The sequence below is a fragment of the Nycticebus coucang genome, chromosome 10 (genome assembly GCF_027406575.1).
Source record: "Nycticebus coucang isolate mNycCou1 chromosome 10, mNycCou1.pri, whole genome shotgun sequence".
NCBI lineage: Eukaryota > Metazoa > Chordata > Mammalia > Primates > Lorisidae > Nycticebus > Nycticebus coucang.
This window is the reverse complement of record NC_069789.1, coordinates 42,109,812-42,130,886: the sequence shown is the minus strand read 5'-3', so window position 1 is coordinate 42,130,886 and position 21,075 is coordinate 42,109,812. Positions and strand designations below refer to the sequence as shown.

At 34.4% G+C, this 21,075-nt stretch overlaps 2 protein-coding genes across 2 annotated transcripts in view; both read left to right on the top strand.

Moving 5' to 3' along the window:
• LYPLAL1 (lysophospholipase like 1) overlaps positions 1-18,033 on the top strand; it is a 38,432-nt gene extending 20,399 nt beyond the window's left edge. Inside the window, exons 4-5 of the mRNA XM_053607373.1 lie at positions 15,430-15,545; positions 17,696-18,033. Of these exons, the coding sequence (XP_053463348.1) occupies positions 15,430-15,545; positions 17,696-17,935 (356 nt within the window). The 3' untranslated portion in view covers positions 17,936-18,033. The remainder of the gene's footprint in view (positions 1-15,429; positions 15,546-17,695) is intronic.
• Positions 16,227-17,271, top strand: LOC128597192 (arf-GAP domain and FG repeat-containing protein 1-like). The gene has a single exon (XM_053607375.1). The coding sequence runs from the start codon at positions 16,246-16,248 to the stop codon at positions 16,666-16,668; it is 423 nt and encodes a 140-aa protein (XP_053463350.1). The 5' UTR covers positions 16,227-16,245; the 3' UTR covers positions 16,669-17,271.
• Positions 18,034-21,075: the final 3,042 nt, after the last annotated feature.

Here is a 21,075-nt window from a genome sequence, read left to right as displayed (position 1 = left end):
CAAAACGTTAGTCTCATTGTCCCCTTTTGTATATGCTAGGTTTTTCATACACATTAGTTATTGGTGCATGGAGCAAGTAGTATTCTAGTACTTACTGTCCTTTTGTGCAGTTGTTTGTCTTCTTGATCTTGCTGAACCATTCATGCACATGTATTTGAAAATGTGGTACAAGAAGCAATATCATTACTGTATTAGAGATGATATAGAATCAGTTGCACGTACATTCCCTGAGTTACAGACGTAATAATTGCAATTGCACTAACACAACTGACAGTGTACAATATAGATAAGAACTTGGGCTCTAGACTTAGACTGCCGAGTTCTTTTATTTTATTATTAATTTATTGTTAGGGAATATTGAGGGTACAAAGAACCTGGTTACACTGTTTGCATTTGTTAGGTAAAGTCCCTCTTATGGGGACTTTATATGTCCCGCCCCTAAGAAGTGTGTCCTCCCTTCTTCCCTCACTCTGCTCCCCCATTCCTCCACCCCCCTCCATGTACTGGCATCAGTTCCCCTCATATCAGAATCAAGTACATCGATTCTTGCTTCTTCATTCTTTCCACGTTTCACTAAGAAGAATGTGTTCCACCTCTATCGAGGTTAATACAGAATATGTAAAGACCCCATCTTTTCTGGTGGCTGAATACTGTTCCATGGTACATATACCATAGCTTGTTAAACCATTCCTGGATTGGTGAGCATTTAGGTTGTTTACACATTTTGGCAATTGTAAATTGAGATGCGACAAATAGCCTAATGCAAATGTGCTTATGATAAAAGGATTTTTCTTCTTCTGGGTAGATGCCTAGTAATGGGATTACAGGATCAAATGGGAGGTCTAGTTTGAGTTCTTGGAGGATTCTCCATACTTCCTTCCAAAAAGGTTGTATTAGTTTGCAGTCCCACCAGAAGTATAAAAGTGTTTTCTTTTCTCCACATCCATGCCAACATCTCCAGCTTTGAGACTTTGTGATGGGGGTCATTTTCAGTGGGGTTAGGTGCTATCTTGGGGTAGTTTTGATTTGCATTTCTCTGACGGTTAGGAACAATGAGCAGTTTTTCATATGCTTGTTAGCCATTCATCTGTCTCCTTTAGAGAATGTTCTATTCATCTCACTTGCCCATTGATATAAGGGATTGTTAGATCTTTTTTTGTTGCTTAATTTGAGTTCTCTGTAGATTCTAGTTATCAAGCTTTTGTCTGATTCATAATATGCAGATATCTTTTTCCATTCTGAAGGTTGTCTGTTTGCTTTGGTTGTTGTTTCCTTCACTGTGTAGAAGCTATTCAGTTTAATTAAGTCCCATTTGTTTATTTTTGTTGTCGTAATTACCACTGGAGTCTTCTTCATAAAGTCTTTCCCCAGGCCAATAACTTCAAGTGTTTTCCTCATACTTTCTTCAAGGATTTTAATTGTTTCATGCCTTATATTTGGCTCTTTTATACAACTTGAATTAATTTTAGTGAGTGGTAAGAGGTGCAGGTCCAGTTTCAGTCTTTTACATGTGATTATCCAGTTCTCCCAGCACCATTAATTGAATAGGGATTCTTTCCCCCAGTGTATGTTCTTGTTTGGTGTATCAAAGATCAGGTAACTGTAAGATTTAGTTTCGTCTCATTTTTTTCTGTTAGGTTCCAGATGTATATCTCTCCATTTTTGTGCCAATACCATGCTGTTTTGATCACTATGGCCTTAATAGTATAGCCTAAAGTCCAGTAGGCTGATACTCTCGGCCTTGTTTTTATTACTAAGAATTTCCTTGGCTGTACAGGTTTTCTTCTGGTTCCATATAAAACAAAGAATCATTTTTTCCAAATCTTGAAAGTATGATATTAGTATTTTAGTGGGGGTTGCATTGAATGTGTAGATTGCTTTGGGAAGTATAAACATTTTCACAATATTGAGTCTTCCCAGCCATGGCGTTATATTTTCTTCCACTTGTTAATATCTTCTGCTATTTCTTATTTTAGGGTTTTGTAACTTTCTTATAGACTAGGTCTTTTACCTCTTTTGTATAGGTAGATTGCTAGGTATTTCATTTTCTTTGAAGCTGCTGTGAAAGGAATTGTATCTTTGATTAGCATATCATCTTGGCTGTTATTGGTGTATATAAAAGCTACTGATTTGTGGACATTGATTTTACCTCCTGAGACATTACTGTACATTTTTTATCATTTACAAGAGTCTTGTGGTTGAGTGTTTGGGTTTCTCTATATATAAGATCATGTTGTCGGCAAAGAGGGAGAGTTTAACTTCCTCTGTCCCCATTTTTATGCCCTTTATTACTGTCTCTTGCCTGACTCAATTGGCTAGAACTTCCAGCACTATTGAATAGTAGTGGTGATAGAGGACAACCTTGTCTTGTTCCAGATGTGAGTAGAAGAGCTTTCAGTTTTACTCCATTCAGTATAATATTAGTTGTGGTTTTGTCATAAATGGCTGCTATCGCTTTAAGAAATGTGCCACCTATCCCTGTATTCTTCAGTGTATAATTAGGAAAGGATGTTGGGTTTTATCAAATGCTTTTTCTACATCTATTGACAGGATCATATGGTCTTTGTTTTTGCTTCTGTTGATATGGTGAATTATGTTTATGGACTTGCTTATGTTAAACTAGCCTTGCATCCCTGGGATAAAACCTACCTGATTGTGATGTATGGCTGGGAAGACTCAATATGAGAAGCTATAATCTGTTGGCTAGGATTTTATGGAGAATTTTTGCCCCTGTATTTATTAAGGAAATTGGTCTGAAATTCTCCTTTTTAGTTGGGTCTTTTCCTGGTTTTGGTATCAGGATGATGTTTGCTTTGTAGAACATGTTGGGGAAGATTTCTTTGCTTCTCAATTTTTTGGAATAGTTTCTGTTGTATGGGATAAGCTCTCCTTTGATAGTTTGATAGAATTCTGGTGTGAAGCCATCTGGACCAGGGCATTTTTGTTGGGAGATTTTTTTATTGTTTCTTTGACCTCAGTTCTTAAAATTGGTCTGTTCATAACATCTATTTCTTCTTGATTAAGTCTAGGGAAAGGGTGTGATTCCAAGTATTGATTGATTTCTTCCACATTGTCAAAGTTCTCAGCATAAAGTTTCTTGTAGTATTCAGAGATAATCTCTTGTATCTCTGTGGCATCTGTTGTTATTTCCCCTTTATCGTTTCTGATTGAGGTTACTACAGACTTTATTTTTCTGTTTCTAGTTAGTCTGGCCAAAGGCTTGTCACATTTATTTATTTTTTCAAAAAAACCAACTTTTTGTTTGGTTAATTTTCTGAATGATTCTTTTGTTTTCAATTTCATTAATCTCTAATTTAATTTTGGTTATTTCTTCTGTTGGTTTAGATTGTTCTTCTTCCAATTCCATAAGATGGTTTGTGAGTATGTAGATATGCTCACTTTCTGTTTTTCAAATGTAGGCATCTAGTACAATAAATGTTTTTGCTGTATCCCACCCATTTTGGCAACTTGTGTCTTCATTGTTGCTATGTTTGAGGAATTAACTATTTTCTCCTTTATCTCTTCCTAAACCCAATTACCATTCAGCATAATGTTGTTTAATTTCCATGCTTTTCTGTGGGGATGGACATTTTTGTTGGACTGGAGTTCCACATTTATAGCCTTACAGTCTCAGAAGAGACAAGGTGTAATTTCTGTTCTTTTAATTTTGCTGAGGTTTGATTCTTATCCTAGGATGTTACCCTGTTTCCCCCAAAATAAGACATCCTCCGAAAATAAGACCTACTTACAGGAAAGATAAGACGTCCCCTGAAAATAAGACCTAGCACATCTTTGGGAGCACACCTTAAAATAAGACACTGTCTTATTTTCAGGGAAACAGGATATCTATTTTGGAATGTGTGCCATAGGCTGACAAGAAAAAGTATATTCTTTTACTTTGGGATAATGTGTTTTGTATATTTCTGTTAATCTCATTTGTTCTAGAATCACGTTTAAGTCCTTTGTTAGTTTCTGTTGAGAGGATCTGTCCAGTTTTGCACAAGGGGTGTAAAAATCCCTGGTTATTATGGTGTTACTGGATATCATATTGCTTAGACCCATCAGGGTCTGTTTCATAAATCTGGGAGCATTTAGTTAGGTGCATAAATATTTAAAATTGTGATATCTTCTTGTTGTATTGTTCCTTTGACCAGTAAGAAGTGTCCATCTTTGTCTTTCTCAATTATAATTGCTTTGAATCTGCTTGTATCTGCAAGTAAGATTGCAGCCCCTCCTTCTTCTTTTTTCCATTTGCTTGAAATACTGTTTTCCATCCCTTAACTCTGAGTCTTAATTTGTTCTTCAGGGCTAGATGTGTCTCCTGGAGAAAGCATGTTGATGGCTTGTGATTTTTTTATCCAATCAGGCAGCCTGTGCCTCTTCAGTGGTAAATTGAATCCATTGACATTTATTGAGAGTATCGATAAGTATGGTGGAACATCTTGTTGTGAGAAATTTTGTTGTGTAGTTTTATCCTTTGTGCCATTGTAAAAGCTAAGTTTTGGCCTTTGGCTTTTAAGTGTTTACTTTAGTGGTAGTCCATTGTGGTGGTCAGTGCTGAATAGGTCTTAAGTATTTCCTTTAGAGCTGGACTTGTGTGGCAAATTAGCTCAGTGCTTGTATATCCGCAAAAGATTTGATTTCATTGTTCATTTTGAAGCTTAGTTTAGCAAAATACAAAATTGTGGGCTGAAAAATATTTTGTTTATTTTGTTTAAGGATGCTAAAGAATAGATGAACATGCTCTTCTGGCTTGAAAAGTTTCAGTTGAAAAGTCTGCTGTCATCCTAATGGCTCTGCCATTGTAAGTCAATAGGTGCTTACTCCTGGCTGCTTGCAGTATTTTCTCCTTCATCTTGACTTTGGACAGGATCATTACAATGTGTCTCGTAGAAGCTCTGTTAGAGTTGAGATGACCTGGAATTTGACATCCATCTGAAAGGAGTGTGTCAGGTCATTAGTAAAACTTGGAAAGTTTTCCCTTAATGATAGTCTCCAGTAGGGCTTCCATTCCTTTGGGACAATCTTCTTCCCCTTCAGGAATCCCTATTATTTGTATGTTTGAACACTTCATAGAGTTTCATAGTATTCTAAGTGCCTGCTCTGCTTTCTCTGTCTTCTTTTCTGCCTCTTTAACTACCTGAGTGAACTCAAAAACTTTATCCTCTAGGTCTGAGGTTCTTTCTTCTCCATGGTCTAATCTATTTTTGATACTTTCTATCACATCTTTATATTCCCTGATTGTGTATGACATTTCCTTAAGCTCAGCCATATCCTTTCTATATTCCACATATCTCTCATCCAACTATTGTTTCTGTCTTTTCATTTTCTCATTCATTTCCTTTATTGTCTTAATCATCCGTATTTTGAATTCCCTTTCTGTCAGATCCATTAATTCCTTGTAGGAGGAATCTTCTGTAAAAGCTGTCTCATGGTCCCTTAGAGGAGTTGCTTTGTTTTGGTTTCTCATGATGCCTGAATTTTTCTATTGGTTCTTCTTCATGTGTGCATTCTTTTTGTTCACCTCCTTTTTCTCCTTGTCTCTTCTCACTTCCTCACATACCAAGACAGAGAGGCCTCTTGGTATGAGGCCAAAGGGAGGACAAAGGTAAAGAGCAAGCAGGTAGAAATATGAGGAAAAGAAAGAGGAAAAAAAATAAGCAAAGAGTAAAAGAAAAGATGAAGAAACAAAAAAGAGAAGGAGTAACAAAAGACTTGAAGAACTAGAGAGAAGGAGGTCAGGAAGAGAGGATGAGAGTGATGGAGGAAATGGTATTGATCAGCACGGTGCTAAAGCCATGCCTGCAACTCAAGGATTTTGAGGGACTGGGCTGGGTGGATTCCTCAAAATCAGGCACTCCTTACCAGTCTAAGCTGAGCCAGACTCTTCCTCTGCCAAAAATAGGAAGAGAAGAAAAAGAGCAAAAACAAAAAATAAGAAGGAATAATTAAGTAAGTATGAAAATGAAATAAACAAATTCTGCTTTGCCAATACTTTCTTCTTAGGGCCAAAGGAAGAAAGATCTCTCAGCCCCCTTGAAGCAGACTACTGCTGTGGCCTACCTGCCTGACCACAGCTGTGTCTTCCCAGCTCTCAGCAAAACCAGAAAGAAAAAAAAATAATAATAATAATAAAGTAAGAATAGATAAAGGAAATTAAAAATTCTGTTGTATTGAAGAGAGGGAAGTGCAATAATGAAAGAAAAGAGAAAGCCCAAAAAAAGGGGATGGGGATATCTTAGCTGTTGCAAAAGAGATTTAGGTGGGAGTGATGAGAAAGGCGGACGAGTCACTGTCAGGAGTCCTGGCTCTTGATGAAAGTAAAAATGGAAGATAAGAAAAGAACCAACCAAACCAATTAGCAAGAAACCAAACACATCAATACAAAATAACAAGAAGCTCTAATAACCAAAAATAAGCCATCTCAGCAACAAATAAATGAACAGAGAAGAAAAAAGAAAAAAAATATATAACACCAAGAAAAAAACAGAAAAAGAGACAAAAATAAATAGTTATATATATAAAAGCATATGTACATATATATGTATAAATATGGCAGAAGTGTCTGACTTTAGTAAGAATATATTTGTGTTGCAATGTATTGCTGGGACACCAGGTGACACTGCAGTTTTAGGGGACGGACAACACAGCTGGTAACCTCTCTCCAGTTCCCAGGCATAGACCTGTTTCCCAACTTAATGGTCCACAGTGATTGCCTGATTATTTCCTCAGCATTCAGCTGCTGGATTAGGATCTCGAAGCTCTCCAAAATCCTTCAGAGGCAGGTCTCACTGTGCCCCCAGACAACAGTTCCCCTGGGATGCAGGAGCCCCTGAGGCTGTCTCTAGTGGAGGTCTGATCCCAGCAGGTAGAACAAAGAAGGCCGTGTCCCTGGAGAAGGCCAGCCCTCAAGACCTTCTCTCAACCTTCCTACAACGGCTGCCACCCCAAGACTTCCCAGTATGGCCATTTGTGCTGCCACCCAACTGGTGGCAAATCCGCTCCAACCAGCCCTCAAACCTGACTTTTGTACACTGTTCGGGTACACCTACTCTACCAGGTTTTCCACTCAAAATGCAGCTTCTCCTGAGAGCCAAAAACTGCTAAAAGGCTTCTTCCCATCCCCAACCTCTGTGGCAGAGCTGGTCTTCCCCGCAGGCTTGTGGAAACTTGCCTAGTGTGTCAGTACTCAGCTGCTCACTGCATCTAGCACCTCGCCACCTCGTTTGGCAACCCAAGCCACAGCTCCAGGAAAGGTTTCTGTGCCAAGCACAGCCTGGCTTTCTCTCAGCCAAGTGATCTTTCTGGTTCACCATCTTGCACTGCCCCCTCTAGACTGCTGGGTTGGTTCTAAAGCCCAGAATCATAGTTATATCAATCTCTTACGTTGGAAAGATTATAATAATACTTTATATATAGCAGAATTGTGATAAGTGAAATTAGTTTATGTGGAATACTTAGAAATGTGTCTGACATATAAAGTTGAAAGCTTTCTTTCTATTGTTAATTATACTGTCTATATCTCTTACCTTGGTGACACATATAGCAAGAGGCCATACTGGAATAGTAGTACCTCTGGGAGACCTGTAGGCAGGTCATTGTTTCTTCTCTTCTAGCTGCTTGCTTTTTCCTTAGTGAAGTATCAGCTATTCTTCCCTTTTTATTCTTTTCACTGCTCCTAGACTATTTAAAGAGAAGTTACCAGTTCATATTTTTCTGCTAATTTTTATACTTCTGTACATTGTCTATTAGAGTACAGTTTAAGTAACATTTAAGTGCTATTCATGACATTTCAATGAAGGAGAGATTCTGTGGGAAATCAAAGGAAAAATGCATTTTAGACTCCAAACAACTTTTTTTAAACACACACGATACATCCCTTAGTAAAGAGTGAGATTAAGGTTAGATAATTTTTTTAAAAAATTAATTATAATGGGGAAAGCCAAAAAAACTATAAAATTAAAAAAGAAAAATGAAGGTAAGAAAACTATTAATGGTGAGCTTAAATATACATTTTAGAGAGATTAGTCAGACAATACTATAGTCCAGTGTTCCCCAATGTTTTTGGTGCTGGAGTCTGTTCCCTGTAAGGTAATTTTTCCACAGACCCAGGGGAGGGGGGGGTGGAGAATGGTTTCAGGATAATTCATGGTACATAAAATATCCACCTCAGATCAAGACATTAAATTCTTACAAGGAATGAACACCCTAGAATTCCATTGACAGTAGGGTTCATGATCCTGTGAGAATCTAATGCTGCTACTTATCTCACAGGAGGCAGAGTTCAGATGGTAATGCAAGTGACATGGAGCAGCGGTAAATACAGACAAAGCTTACTCTCTGGCCTGCCACTCAGCTGTTGCCATGAGGCCTGGTTCCTAACAGGCCACCTATGGGTACTGGGGTGCTGGTCTGCAGCCTGGGAATTGGGGACCACAGCTATAGAGGGCTGGCTGAACGAAGGAAATCAGCAAGAATGCAAATGCAAAATAGAATGGTGAAAGGTTACCTGATGTATTCATTATTTTAATATCTTGCGAATACAGGGATGAGTAAGATGGTACTTAAAATTTGAGTCAACTACAGGATTTAACTAAAAATTTTTGCAATTGATATGTATTGCTTTCTAGTAGAAAAAAATTAATAAACTTTTGTTAAGATAGGAAAGAGCCAAGCAAAAGGTTCACTGCATATCCCGGTTCTGATATATAGTGAATGTACATTAAGAATATTAAAAAAGTTTATTTTTCTTACTTTTGAATACCTGTACTTCACAAGATTATGCAGAGGTTATGATAAAACTTAGAGGAAACAAGCAATAAAATAGTGACTTTTAAATTACTTTCTGAAAGTTGCCAATATAGTTATTTGCAGAACCAGGATTAAAATCTTGTATTCAGAAAATTAAATTTTTTAATTTAATTAATTAAATAAATTTATTAATTTAAATTAATTAAAAATAAAATTAATTTTAGATTATCTTGCCTTCTCACTTTAACATATCGGAAGTGCCCAATGTGCAGATTATAAGCCTAGTTCATAGTCACTACATGCTCCTTCTCTGTGACCACCTGTCTTGAAAGTCTTCAATCAGTAGGTTTCTGTGTAATGTGAAAAATCAAAATAGAGAAAGGTATCATTTTTCCCTCATATACTGTTGTGCTTAGGAAGTACATATTGTAATAATATTCTTAAATTAGTTGGCATTTCTATTATACTTGACAATTTTTGAATTACCATTATATATCACGGTAGATTATATATAGATAGTGTTTAATATCTTTTGAAACTTTCATTTCTTAAAATAGAATATAATTTATTCTCATTTCAGAGGTAAAGAAACCAAAGTTAAACAAAATTACTGGGTAGTTGGGACTAGAATTCAGGTCCCTTGACTTAGTCAAGAACTTTGTCCCTGAACAGATTCCCTTATTGGCCACTAGGTGGTGATAACTTGATGTTAAGAGAAAATATTTACAGAATTTAGATTTAACTTTGATCTAGGATGTATAGAATGTTAGAATTTTGATAATTATGAAAATTATTAGAATTTTGAAGCAGGGAAAAGCAAGTGCTTCTGAAATTACATTTGGGTAATTTACATGGACGATCTAAATACTTATCATAAAGGGAATGGTTAGCGAATTACAGTCCATTAATAGAATTGAATATTATATACCAACTAAGTAGTGTATATATACACATAAAAGGCACTCAGTAAGTATCAATTAAAAAATAATTATAAAGTTTTGTGATTCTGTGGAAAGACTTTCAAATCAGTTATTACATGAAGAAAAAAACAAGATGTAGAATTGTACATATAGTGTGAATTTTACTGTTAAAATGAGTTTTAAAAGAACATGTCAAAATTATGTAGAGTAATAAGATTCTTGATTACTTGTTTTCTTCTTTTATATGTATCTGTATAGTAGAAATACTTTTTACAGTGGTTGTATAATAATGTAGTAATTTTATAATAAGATTCAAAATAAAAATAAAATGAAGCGATGGTTGGGATTCTCAAGGTGAAACTTAGCACCACAATTTCCAGGCTTCCTTTTCCTGATCCTATTCAAATTTCTTCTGAAGCTCTGCTGGGAAATAAAAGTTGAGAATGATGGTATTTGTCTACTTTCTTTGAACATACATATATTTTAATTAAACAACTTATTTCATTAAAGCAATATTAGGACTTAAAGGCTTGGGACTGTTGTAAGTTTTCCATGGAGGACAGAAATGATTTTTTATTCTGAAAATTTTGTGTGAGAGTAAATAAATATGTTAGGCATAATTTCTATCTATATTCCCAAGTTTTTTTTGAGACTTATGAACACTTAAGTCTAAAGAATAATTATAAAACTATGTAAATTAAGTGGAAGAACTTTTACATTTGGGATAGTGATGGACTTTGTTACATTTTAAAAATTGTATTCAATTGATAGCAAACCTAATTATGTGAATTTTTTTTTACTATTTTGCTTTTTTAATAGATTGTTTCTGTTTTATATAAAGATTCATAAAGCCTGCTTTATTATTTTTAAACATGTCTTATTCAGCTTGTTAATCTTAAATGTACGTTGAAATGTTAACTCTTGACATTTTAAATACTTCACCAGCAACTATAAATATCCATTATATAACCATTACTTACAATGAATTTACTATTTGGTATTTACTTATTGAACAGTGTACTTTATATTAGGTTTTAGACTCTTAGATGGAAAATTGAATTCAAATAACTAGTCCTTTGTGTTAAATTTTCTTCTATTAGAAAAAAATACACAAAGTGCCTTTTCACAGTAGTGTCCCATGCTAAGGTGACTATATCGTCAAAGAGGGCTAGTGAAGAATTACAGATTACCTCACTAGATTATAAATGGGTAAGGAACTTGGATTAAATGTTTAAATAAATAAATAAAATAATAAGATTTCAATGAGTACATTTTTCTTCATTGTAACTTACGAGAATTGAACATGAGGTAAAATGTCTGCAGGATGCATTTCTGTGTATTCAGAGTGCCATTTTACATGTTTTTTTGTTGTTGTTGTTGGTCTTGTCCTATCAAGGGTCTCAGAAACTACATAAAGTGATTAGGTTCCCTGATGAATAAAAGCGAAGTGTTGGAAGCACTTAATATGTAGAATGTTCCAGTAGGAATGCTTTTGAAATCATTTTTAATGTAAGTTATTGCCCACCAATCTATTTTATTTACATTTTACCTTTTATTGATCTTTCTCTTAGCTTCAAAATTTATGAAATGTTAATTTTATTATTGTTCCACTTGTGAATTTTGAAGCTTTTTTTGTATTCACTTGTTCATCTTAGAAAACCTAGAAATTCCCTACCCAGTGTGATAGTCACTAGCTACATGTAGTTCTTAAAATTTGAATTTAAACTAAAGTTAAATAAAAAACTTAAAATGTCGTTCTTCACTCCCACTAATCATATTTCACATATTCATTAGCTACATTTGACAAATATGCAATTCAAGGTTTTGTATTTCTTAGAAAAATAACAACTTTGCTCTTGTAGCCTTGGTATCTATAGCATATGGATTTTTTTTATATCATAGTAGTATTTGCACTTTTTGTTTTTACCCATTATGCTTAATTTTGAATAATTTGCCACACAATTTCAATTCTCAAACATCTGCTTTATTAAAAATTTGACATATGCAGTCTAATTTTTATTAGTGAGTCTGGGATTAAGTCTAAACTCTTCATTTTTAAAAAGCCAAATCAGGAATGATTGGCAAGGAGAACAGTTCTAATTCATTTTTAGATTTTTTTAACCTTTTTTATATCATATTATCAAAAAGCTATATTTCTTGATAAGTTTGTCTTTTTACAGAAATATCCTTATTGAACTAACTACAGTTTACATTGTTTATTTATTCCATAAATATTTATTAAGCACCTCTTATGTACCAGACGTTGTTCTCAGCCTGAAGGAGGAATATAATGGTAAATAAAGCAGACAAAAGTTCATGCCCTCATAATCATTACATTCTAGCAAATGTTAAGGCTTTATGACCCAGAAGAGTCAGTAGCAGATGTGGCTGTATGTAGAATGTTTGATTTGGAATGGTATGTTTAATAAAGATCCACTGAATGAATTCCACTAAGAAATTCAATACTAGGACAAGTTTCCAGTATGATTTGTTATGATTCCTTCCATTAAAGAGTATTTCCTTGTTCTAATGAGAAGCTGTTAAATGCCCAGTTGTACCCTTACTGCCCCCACCCTAGTATTGTTTCTGAATCTTTTTCTCTTTCACTGTCAATCCCTCTTTAGATCCTACCTCTTCCTCTTTCATATCTCCCTAACCTGCCCTGAATTATAGAGTTTTATTATTAATAGTGTATTTGATTATAAGCAACCTAGAATTCATTTCTAAAAAATGGGCTATAAGGAAAACAGGGGAGATTGCTAAGATCAGTTCTAGTTTAGGAAAGCTAGAATTGTGCTCTGAGAGATATGGATTCTTATTTCCTAATTGAAAGTAGTTTTTAGTTAATTTTTTTAATTTCATATTGATTTAAAAGTACAAACGATTAGGTTACACTGTTTGATTTGTTTAGTAAAATCCAACTTGTAGTTGAGCCTCTAAGTTTTGAAATCCCTGGTAATTTCATTGGTGATAGTGGAGTTATGAAGTATTTGTACTTAAGAGTTTGGTAGAAGTCCTAAACATCATCTAGTCTAGCTATATAATTTTACTAGACATGAAATCCTACATTTAAATAATTCACACAGAGACAGTTAGCAAAGAAGTGTCATAGGCAAGACTAGAACTCAGATTCCATTATTTTCAGCCTAGCCTTCCTCTTCCCACCAAATCTTGAAGTAGAAAATGCTCTGTGTATCTTTGTAAAAAAGTTAAGAGATGGTTGTAACTTTTTTACTTCTTTCATCCTATAATACACGCATATGGTTTCTAAAATTTCAATTAAACTTTTATTGAGTTGTCACTCTGTGCCAGGCTCTGTACTCACCACTAGGCATGTAAAGATGAAGCCAGGCCGTTGGTATGTGTGCAGGAAGAGGGCAGAGGCACACTTTGTTCAGCTAATTGTACGCAATTAAAGTTGAAGATTGAGGAAAGGTTTCTTATGCTTAAGTATTTTCTAAAAAACTAGTGTATATTAGATAAATTAAATCTTGATAAGAATTTTATTTCAAAATATATTTGCTTTGTAACCCACATAATGTTTTTACACTATGTATTTGCTTTGTAACCCGCATAGTGTAAAAACATTATATGGGTTACAAAGCAAATACATTTTGAAATAAAATTCTTGAGAATATCTTGAGATGCAAAGAGATGTCTATAATTAGAACTGTGGCAAAACCCAATAAAGTTTAGAATTCTTTCTGCATGCAATATTTAACTACCAGAAATTCTAATTTTGTCTACTGCGATAAGCTCTTTATATCCAAATGGGACATGTCAAATATTTATTATTGCACAAACTCATGGAGGATGTAACCCAGTGGCTTTTAGCCTTTTGGGGAATCTAATGCACATATGCAAGTTTGTCCTACAGTTTCAAGATGTTTATGCCATTTTCTCCCCTATTGAGTTTATTCATGAACTATTAATAATTAGGTATATCTGCATCTTGGAGTGTTAGAGGGTATTTTGAAAGAGCCTTTCAAATGGTTCTCATCCATGGTGGGCTACTGTTATTGATGAGAACCTATTATTTCTTCATGGTATGTTGAAAATCATAGATATAATTAATACTTGTCATACATGATCATTATTTACATATTATGCCCTTTTAAAAACTAAACTTTGCAAGGCTGGTAATCCTCTATCATATATTTGTGTCCCATGTCCAAAATAATATTATCTGCCTATCCCAGATAAAGTAGGCCTATTTTAATAAATATTAAAGAAAGTAGAATGTACATTAAACTCTGTCGTAAGAGATCTGAATTCCAAAATTTCTGGCTTTACATATAAAATTAGGGGTACAACAACCTTAAGCAGATCACCTAATTTCCTTAGGCCTCTATCGCCTTTCTATATAAAATAAAGATATTGTAATAAATTCAAATTTATGATCTGTAAGAGCTCAGCTTTACACTTCAAGTAAAATAGGGTAGGAAATAGGCAGTAGAGTAGAAATAGGGATGCTGAATCCACATCAGAGTATATTTTTGTATTTTCATGAGTATGTGGCTGCATTCTCCATTCTCTCATGAAACATAAATGAGATGTCACTTAGGCTTGGGAATATCATACTGAACCTGTGACCTATGTCAGGCTTGGAATGGCCACTCTCTCTGCTGCTTTCACGTTGTGCACCCATCACTATGGGCTGTGATGGACGTATTGCCTCATCAAAGTCCCCCTGAACAGGAGGGTATTTTAGTTTCTGTATCTTCAGTGACTAGCATGGTGTTCGGCACATAAAAAAACAATACTATGGAACAGTTTCATCAAATGAATAAATGATTTTTTTCAAGCTCTTAATTTTAAAAAGTACATACAGGTTTACATTTTTTTATTTTTGTAATACCAGCATAAGTCTGTTTCCAAAATAAAATTGTAATTTAAAAATATTTTAACTAGCTCATCAAGTTTTTAGCCATCTTCCCTAATTCAGAATTCACTAAATAACTATTATATTATATGGCAGGCACTAGAAACATAACTCCTCATGGAGCTCACAGCTTGGCAAGTAAGACAAAAAGGTACGTGTTGTAATTGTAGTTGTGATGTGAGGATTTCTGTATTATAAACAAAACACAAGTAGACATTAAAATTTAAATAAGTAATGATTATACTGTGACTCATATTTGGAATTGTGATAAATATTTTTACTTGGTGAACAGGCTTATTTGTTCATTTCTACTTCCTTTTATTTATTTTTTTCTTCTTTTTTTTTTAATTATGAAATCATAGCTGTGTACATTAATGCAATCCCAGGGCACCATACAGTGGTTTTATAGACCATTTGACATATTTTCATCACACAGGTTAACATAGCCTTCCTGGCATTTTCTTAGTTACTGTGTTAAGACATTTATATTCTACATTTACTAAGTTTCACATGGACCTTGTAAGATGCACCGTAGGTGTAATCCCACCAATCACCCTCCCTCCACTCATCCTCCCCTCCCCCCCCGTCCCCCTTCTCTATATTCTTAGGTTAACTGGGTTATAAGCTAGCTCCTTTTATAATACAAATCTGTCTACCAATGATGGCATAGACGTAACAAGATTGTTTACTCACAGCGGGCTTTTTTCTGTGAAATCTAAAGTAGACTAAATTTCTTTTTATCATTCTATCTCTTTAAAGGTTTCTTTACAAATGCTTTAAAGTTATTTATGAATGATTGACATAGATATACCTTATTCTGAATTATTATTGCATATATTCTGCTTTTTCTGATAAGCTTCTTTTTGCTTCTTTAAGGAGGATTTTCTATGGGAGGATGTATGGCCATGCATTTAGCATATAGAAACCATCAAGATGTGGCAGGAGTATTTGCTCTTTCTAGTTTTCTAAATAAAGCATCTGCTGTTTACCAGGTAAGTTAAAAAAAAAAAAAAACTAAACTAAAACACAAAATGGACACACATTAGAACTAAAACCAAATTGATAATTGAGCCATAAAAAACTAACAGTTTTTGGACAAATACTGTAAATTGAGCATTTCTGAAATTTATGGACATATTAGATATATTGATTAAATCCCAGCACATCATTAATGTTCAGGAAATGGCTTGTACAAAGAACATTGCTAAGCAAAATGTCAAGGAGGAAAGGATGTACATGTATATAAATATAAAAAAATTGTGTGGATATGGGTATTTATGTACACACACACACACTCCCACACACACACAGGGTGCCTTAAGAAAAGTGTACATTTTAAGAAAGGAAAAAGCTGTATGAAATTTGTAATACTCAAGTCATGTTTGATTTCTGCAGTTAGAAGTCGTAGAAAATACAATATACAAAATAACAAACCTTACTGGAATATATTGAGTAATTCAGTTTTAATAGTTCTTTCCTTTCTTAAAATGTATACACATTTTTTTTTGTCATTCTCTATAGCATGCATGTGTCTTTTATACGTATTAAAAAAATAGATGATCCTAGCCAGGTTTTCTTATTATGTCATGAACATAAACCAAAAAAAGCAATTACATAACTTGTTTTTCAGCATTATTATAATTCATGAATATGATACACTGTAGTGTTGCAACTTCTGTACCAGAAGTAGAAATGATAAAGAAAATACAGAGCTGTGCCTTCCACAAATCCATTTGTTGCTGCTGCTGGTCCTTCTGTGGCATCTTCTACAAATCCATTTCAGACCAATGCCAAAGGAGCAATAGCGGCGACCTTTGCACTGCGTCCATGAGCATGCCCACGGGGTTCAGCACACCTACCCCCTACAGTCTTCCCACCAGCTTTAGCGGCAGCTTCCAGCAGCCAGCCTTTACGGCCCAAGCAGCTTTCCCTCAACAGACAGCTTTTTCTCAACAGCCCAATGGTGCAGGTTTTGCAGCATTTGGACAAACAAAGCCAATGGTAACCCCGTTTGGTCAAGTTGCAGCTGCTGGAGTATCTAGTAATCCTTCCATGACTGGTACACCAACAGGACAGTTTCCAACAGGAAGCTCATCAACCAACCCTTTCTTATAGCCTTACATAGACACTTTACTGGAACGAACTTTTATGTGGTCACATTACATCTCTTCACCTCTTGCACTGTTGTCTTCTTTCACTGATCCTAGCTTTAAACACAAGAGAAGTCTTTAAAAAGCCTGCAGTGTACATTAAACACCAGGTAATATGTGCAAAACAGAGGGCACCAGTAACAAGTTTTAACCTGTGAATTGGCAGAAAAAGGTAGCGGTATCATGTATATTAAAAATTGGCTAATATTAAGTTATTGCAGACACCACATTCATTATGCCGCAGTGCTGTACATGTTTTTCTTAGAAATTAGCTATTTGTGCATATCAGTATTTGTAACTTTAACACATTGTTATGTGAGAAATGTTACTGGGGAAATAAATCAGCCACTTTTAAGGTGCTGTCATGTATCCTGGAATGAATGACCTAAAATCATTTTAACCGTTGTTCCTGGAAGGTTACAAAGTCAAAATTGGAAGGTTTTATTCATTCTTGAATTTTTCCTTTCTAAAGAGCTCTTCTATTTATACATGCCTAAATTCTTTAAAAATGTAGAGGGATACCTGTCTGCATAATAAAGCTGATCATGTTTTGCTACAGTTTGCAGGTTAAAAAAAAATAAATATTAGAAAATATGCTAAAAAAAAAAGAAAGAAAATACAGAAATGAGAACTAGCATGCAGTTTCCTCTTGATTGTCCCTTAGCTCTGTATTGTTCCTTCTGTCACTTTCTGTGACAAGGTCTGTCTTCTCAAGTCATTTAGTTTCTTTAGGAAATGCGTTGGCTGTTTTTCAGACAGTCGTCTATTAAATTCATGTCACATACAACCACAGCTCAAATGATGATGCAGCAACCAGCTGAGGCCCCAGGCTGGACCGCCACTATACACCTGAGATAGCACCACCTCTGCCTGTTTTTTCCCTTTGGTTATTGAAACGTGGGTAAAATTAGGGGTTTTCTGCTCTCTGATTTCTAAGAATCATCTGTTTAAATGGAGTTTCTTAAACTTTTATGTTTTTGTGTCTTCTCTAGGCGCTTCAGAAGAGTGATAGTGTGCTTCCTGAATTATTTCAGTGTCATGGTACTGCAGATGAGTTAGTGCTTCATTCTTGGGGTGAAGAGACAAACTCAATGATAAAATCTCTAGGTGTGAGTGCCAAGTTTCTTAGTTTTCCAGATGTTTACCATGAGCTAAGCAAAACCGAGCTAGAAAAACTGAAGTCATGGATTCTTACAAAACTACCAGGAGAAACGGAATGCCAAAGGGAATGAGTCGAGACTGATTTGCTAATACATACATACAGTATCTTTGTGAAACTGATTTTTACTGCCAAGTTATAAGGATAAATAATTAAAATATTAAGAAATAATTGTCTGACTTATGTATTTATTAGTTACTAAAATACCTAGCACTGTAGAAAGTAATATCTTATTAATGGAAAACATGAATTAAGACAAACATTTTTCTGACACATTTCTGTAAATATTTGGAGGTCTTTTAAGTACTTAAACATTAAAATTTTAAAAATTAAAGTATTTTAAACTAAATAAGGACAGTGAGAAAACCTGAAAGGACTTCACATAGTGTTGTTTTGTCTTTCCTACTACTTTATCTTACTTTTCCAAAGATGTTTGTGTTTATGTAATTTCTGACAATAACATTAAGGTTGTAAGTAGTTTTACATTATCTCACTTGATCGTCACAAGAGATTTATCATTAAGGTGAGTTGTTGTCACTGGTATTTGGTAATTGAGAGAAAAGGGCCAAAGATTTTCCCACAGCCTCAAGAGCCACAACTTGACATTCGGGTCTTCCAATTCTTAATGGTACGCTCTTTCCTTAGACCGAATTGCTTCTCTGCTTTAGGTCTCAGTTTCATATGCAAAATGATACTAATAGCACCTATCCCACGGGGTTGTTGTTGAGATTTGAATAAATAGCACAAACCAATACATAATAAATGCTCGATAAATATTACCTATATATATAGGTAAGTATAAGGAAATCTTACCTATGTATATAGGTAAGTATAAAGAAATATAAGGAAAGTCATATATTGATTGTTCTGTTGAAATTGTTCTCAATAATAACATATTTGTGTAATATATTGGCAATCTCTTGTGGTACATAAACTAATTTTCTTTTATTTGATCCTCAACAACTTTTCATTTAGTTAAATATATATCATCCCCATTTTGTATCAAAGGAATCATAAAATATCTGTCTGCTTTCATTCAACAAAATTATTTTGAGATTCATCCATGTTGCATGGATAAGTAATTCACCTGTTTTATTGCTGAGTAATAACTCCATTGTATGGATATACCCTGCTTTATTTATATATTCACCATTGATAGATATTTGTTTCCATTATGAATCTATTATAAATAAAGCTGCTGTGAATATTTCTTTAAAACTCTCTCCATAGCCCTATGTTATCATTTCTTTACAAATATGTAGGAGTAAAGTAGCTGGATTATATTGTAGGTACATAGATACTTACAACCTTACAAGAAACTGGCCAACTGTTTCCCAAAGTAGTTGTACCATTTTATATTCCAGCCAATAGTGTATTAGAGTTCCAGTTGCTCCCGATCTTTGCCAACATTCATTGTGCCTAGTCTTTTAACTTTATCCATTCTAGCAAGTTTATAGTGGCATTGCATTGTGGCTTAATTTGCATTTTCTTAATGACTAATTTTAATACGTTGATCAGTTTTTATCTCCTTACTAATAGTGTCCCAGCACTATTTGGTGAAACAACTGTCTTTCCTCCATTGAATTATGTTTGCAGCTTTCTAAAAAGTCAGCTAGATAGGGTATGGGTCTATTTCTGGTATTTCTCTTCCATTCCATTGATATAGGTCCATCCTTCGGTAAATACCATATAGCCTTTATTACTATAGTTTTGTAAGTCTTGAAATCTAGTAAAGTGAATCCTCTCCAATTTATTCTTATTTTTCAATTTTTTTTTGTTTCTTTCCATATAAATTTTATAACAATTTGCATCATCTACAAAAAAAAAAAAATTCTTGCTAGGATTTTGATTGGAATTGTGTTTAACTTATATGTCAATTTGGAGAGGATTGACATCCTTACTAAGTTGAATTTTCCAATCCACAAATGTGATATGTTGCTTTACTTATTTAGATCTTCTTCGATCTTTTTCACTGTTGTTTGATAACTTTCTACTTAGATGTTCTGTATATGTTTTATTAGATTTGTACCCTTTTTTTGTTTGCCGTTTCCAATCTTTTTTCTTTTTCTTTCCTTTTTCTTTCTTTTTTTCTTTTTTTTTTTTATTAATAAAAGGGTCCATACAACTACACTGTGGTACCAGTTATAGTTGAATCTTTTACCCAGAAGATGTACCTTATACCCCTACATTGTACACAAGAGGTGGGAGCCCACCAAAGCCCTTTCCTTCCCCCACTTACTGAATTTAATTTTATTTTTCTCTCATGTAGGCCTATAGTTGTTCATGTGCTAGTTTCAAATTATTATTGAATACATGGAATGCTTGCTTTTCCATTCTTGAGATACTTTACTGAGGAAAGTGTTCTCCAGCTTCATCCAGGTAAATACAAAAGATGTAAAGTCTCTAAGTGGCTGAATATTATTCCATGGTATACATACACCACAGTTTCTTAATCCCATTCATGTATCGATGGGCAGTTGGGTTGTTTCTACATCTTTATAATTGTAAATGGAGCTGCTATATATTTTGAGTGCAAATATCTTTGTGATAAAATGATTTTTTTCTTCTGGGTAGATACCTACTAATGGGATTACAGGATCAAATGGGAAATCTACTTTTAGTTCTTTAAGGATTCTCCATACTCTTTCCAAAGAGGATGTATTAGTTTGCGGTCACTTCTCTCTGCACCCACACCAGCATCTATAGCTTTGGGACTTTGTGATGTATGCTAATCTCACTGGGGTTAGGAAATATCTCAATGTGGTTTTAGTTTGCATTTCTCTGATAATTAAGGATGATGAATATTTTTTCATATGTTTGTTGACCATCCATCTATCTTCCAAGAAAATTGGTCATGGTTCATAATCTTTTGCCCAATGATCAATGGGGTTGTTTGTTACTTCTTTGTTGATGTACTCCAGTACTTTGTAAAATCTAGTTATTAGCCTTTTGTCAGATTCATAACATGCAAATATCTTTTCCCATTCAGAAAGTTGTCTATTTGTTTTGTTGATTGTATCCTTAACTATGTAAAAGCTTTTTGGCTTGATCAGGTCTTATATATTTATTTTTGTTGTTGCTATAATTGCTAATTGGGTCTTCTTCAGAAAATCTTTCCCCATATTGATATCATAAGAGTTTTTCCCACACATTCTCCTAGATTGTGAGTTATCCAATGCAGTCTGTGTAAATTTATGTAAGTGGAACGAGGTG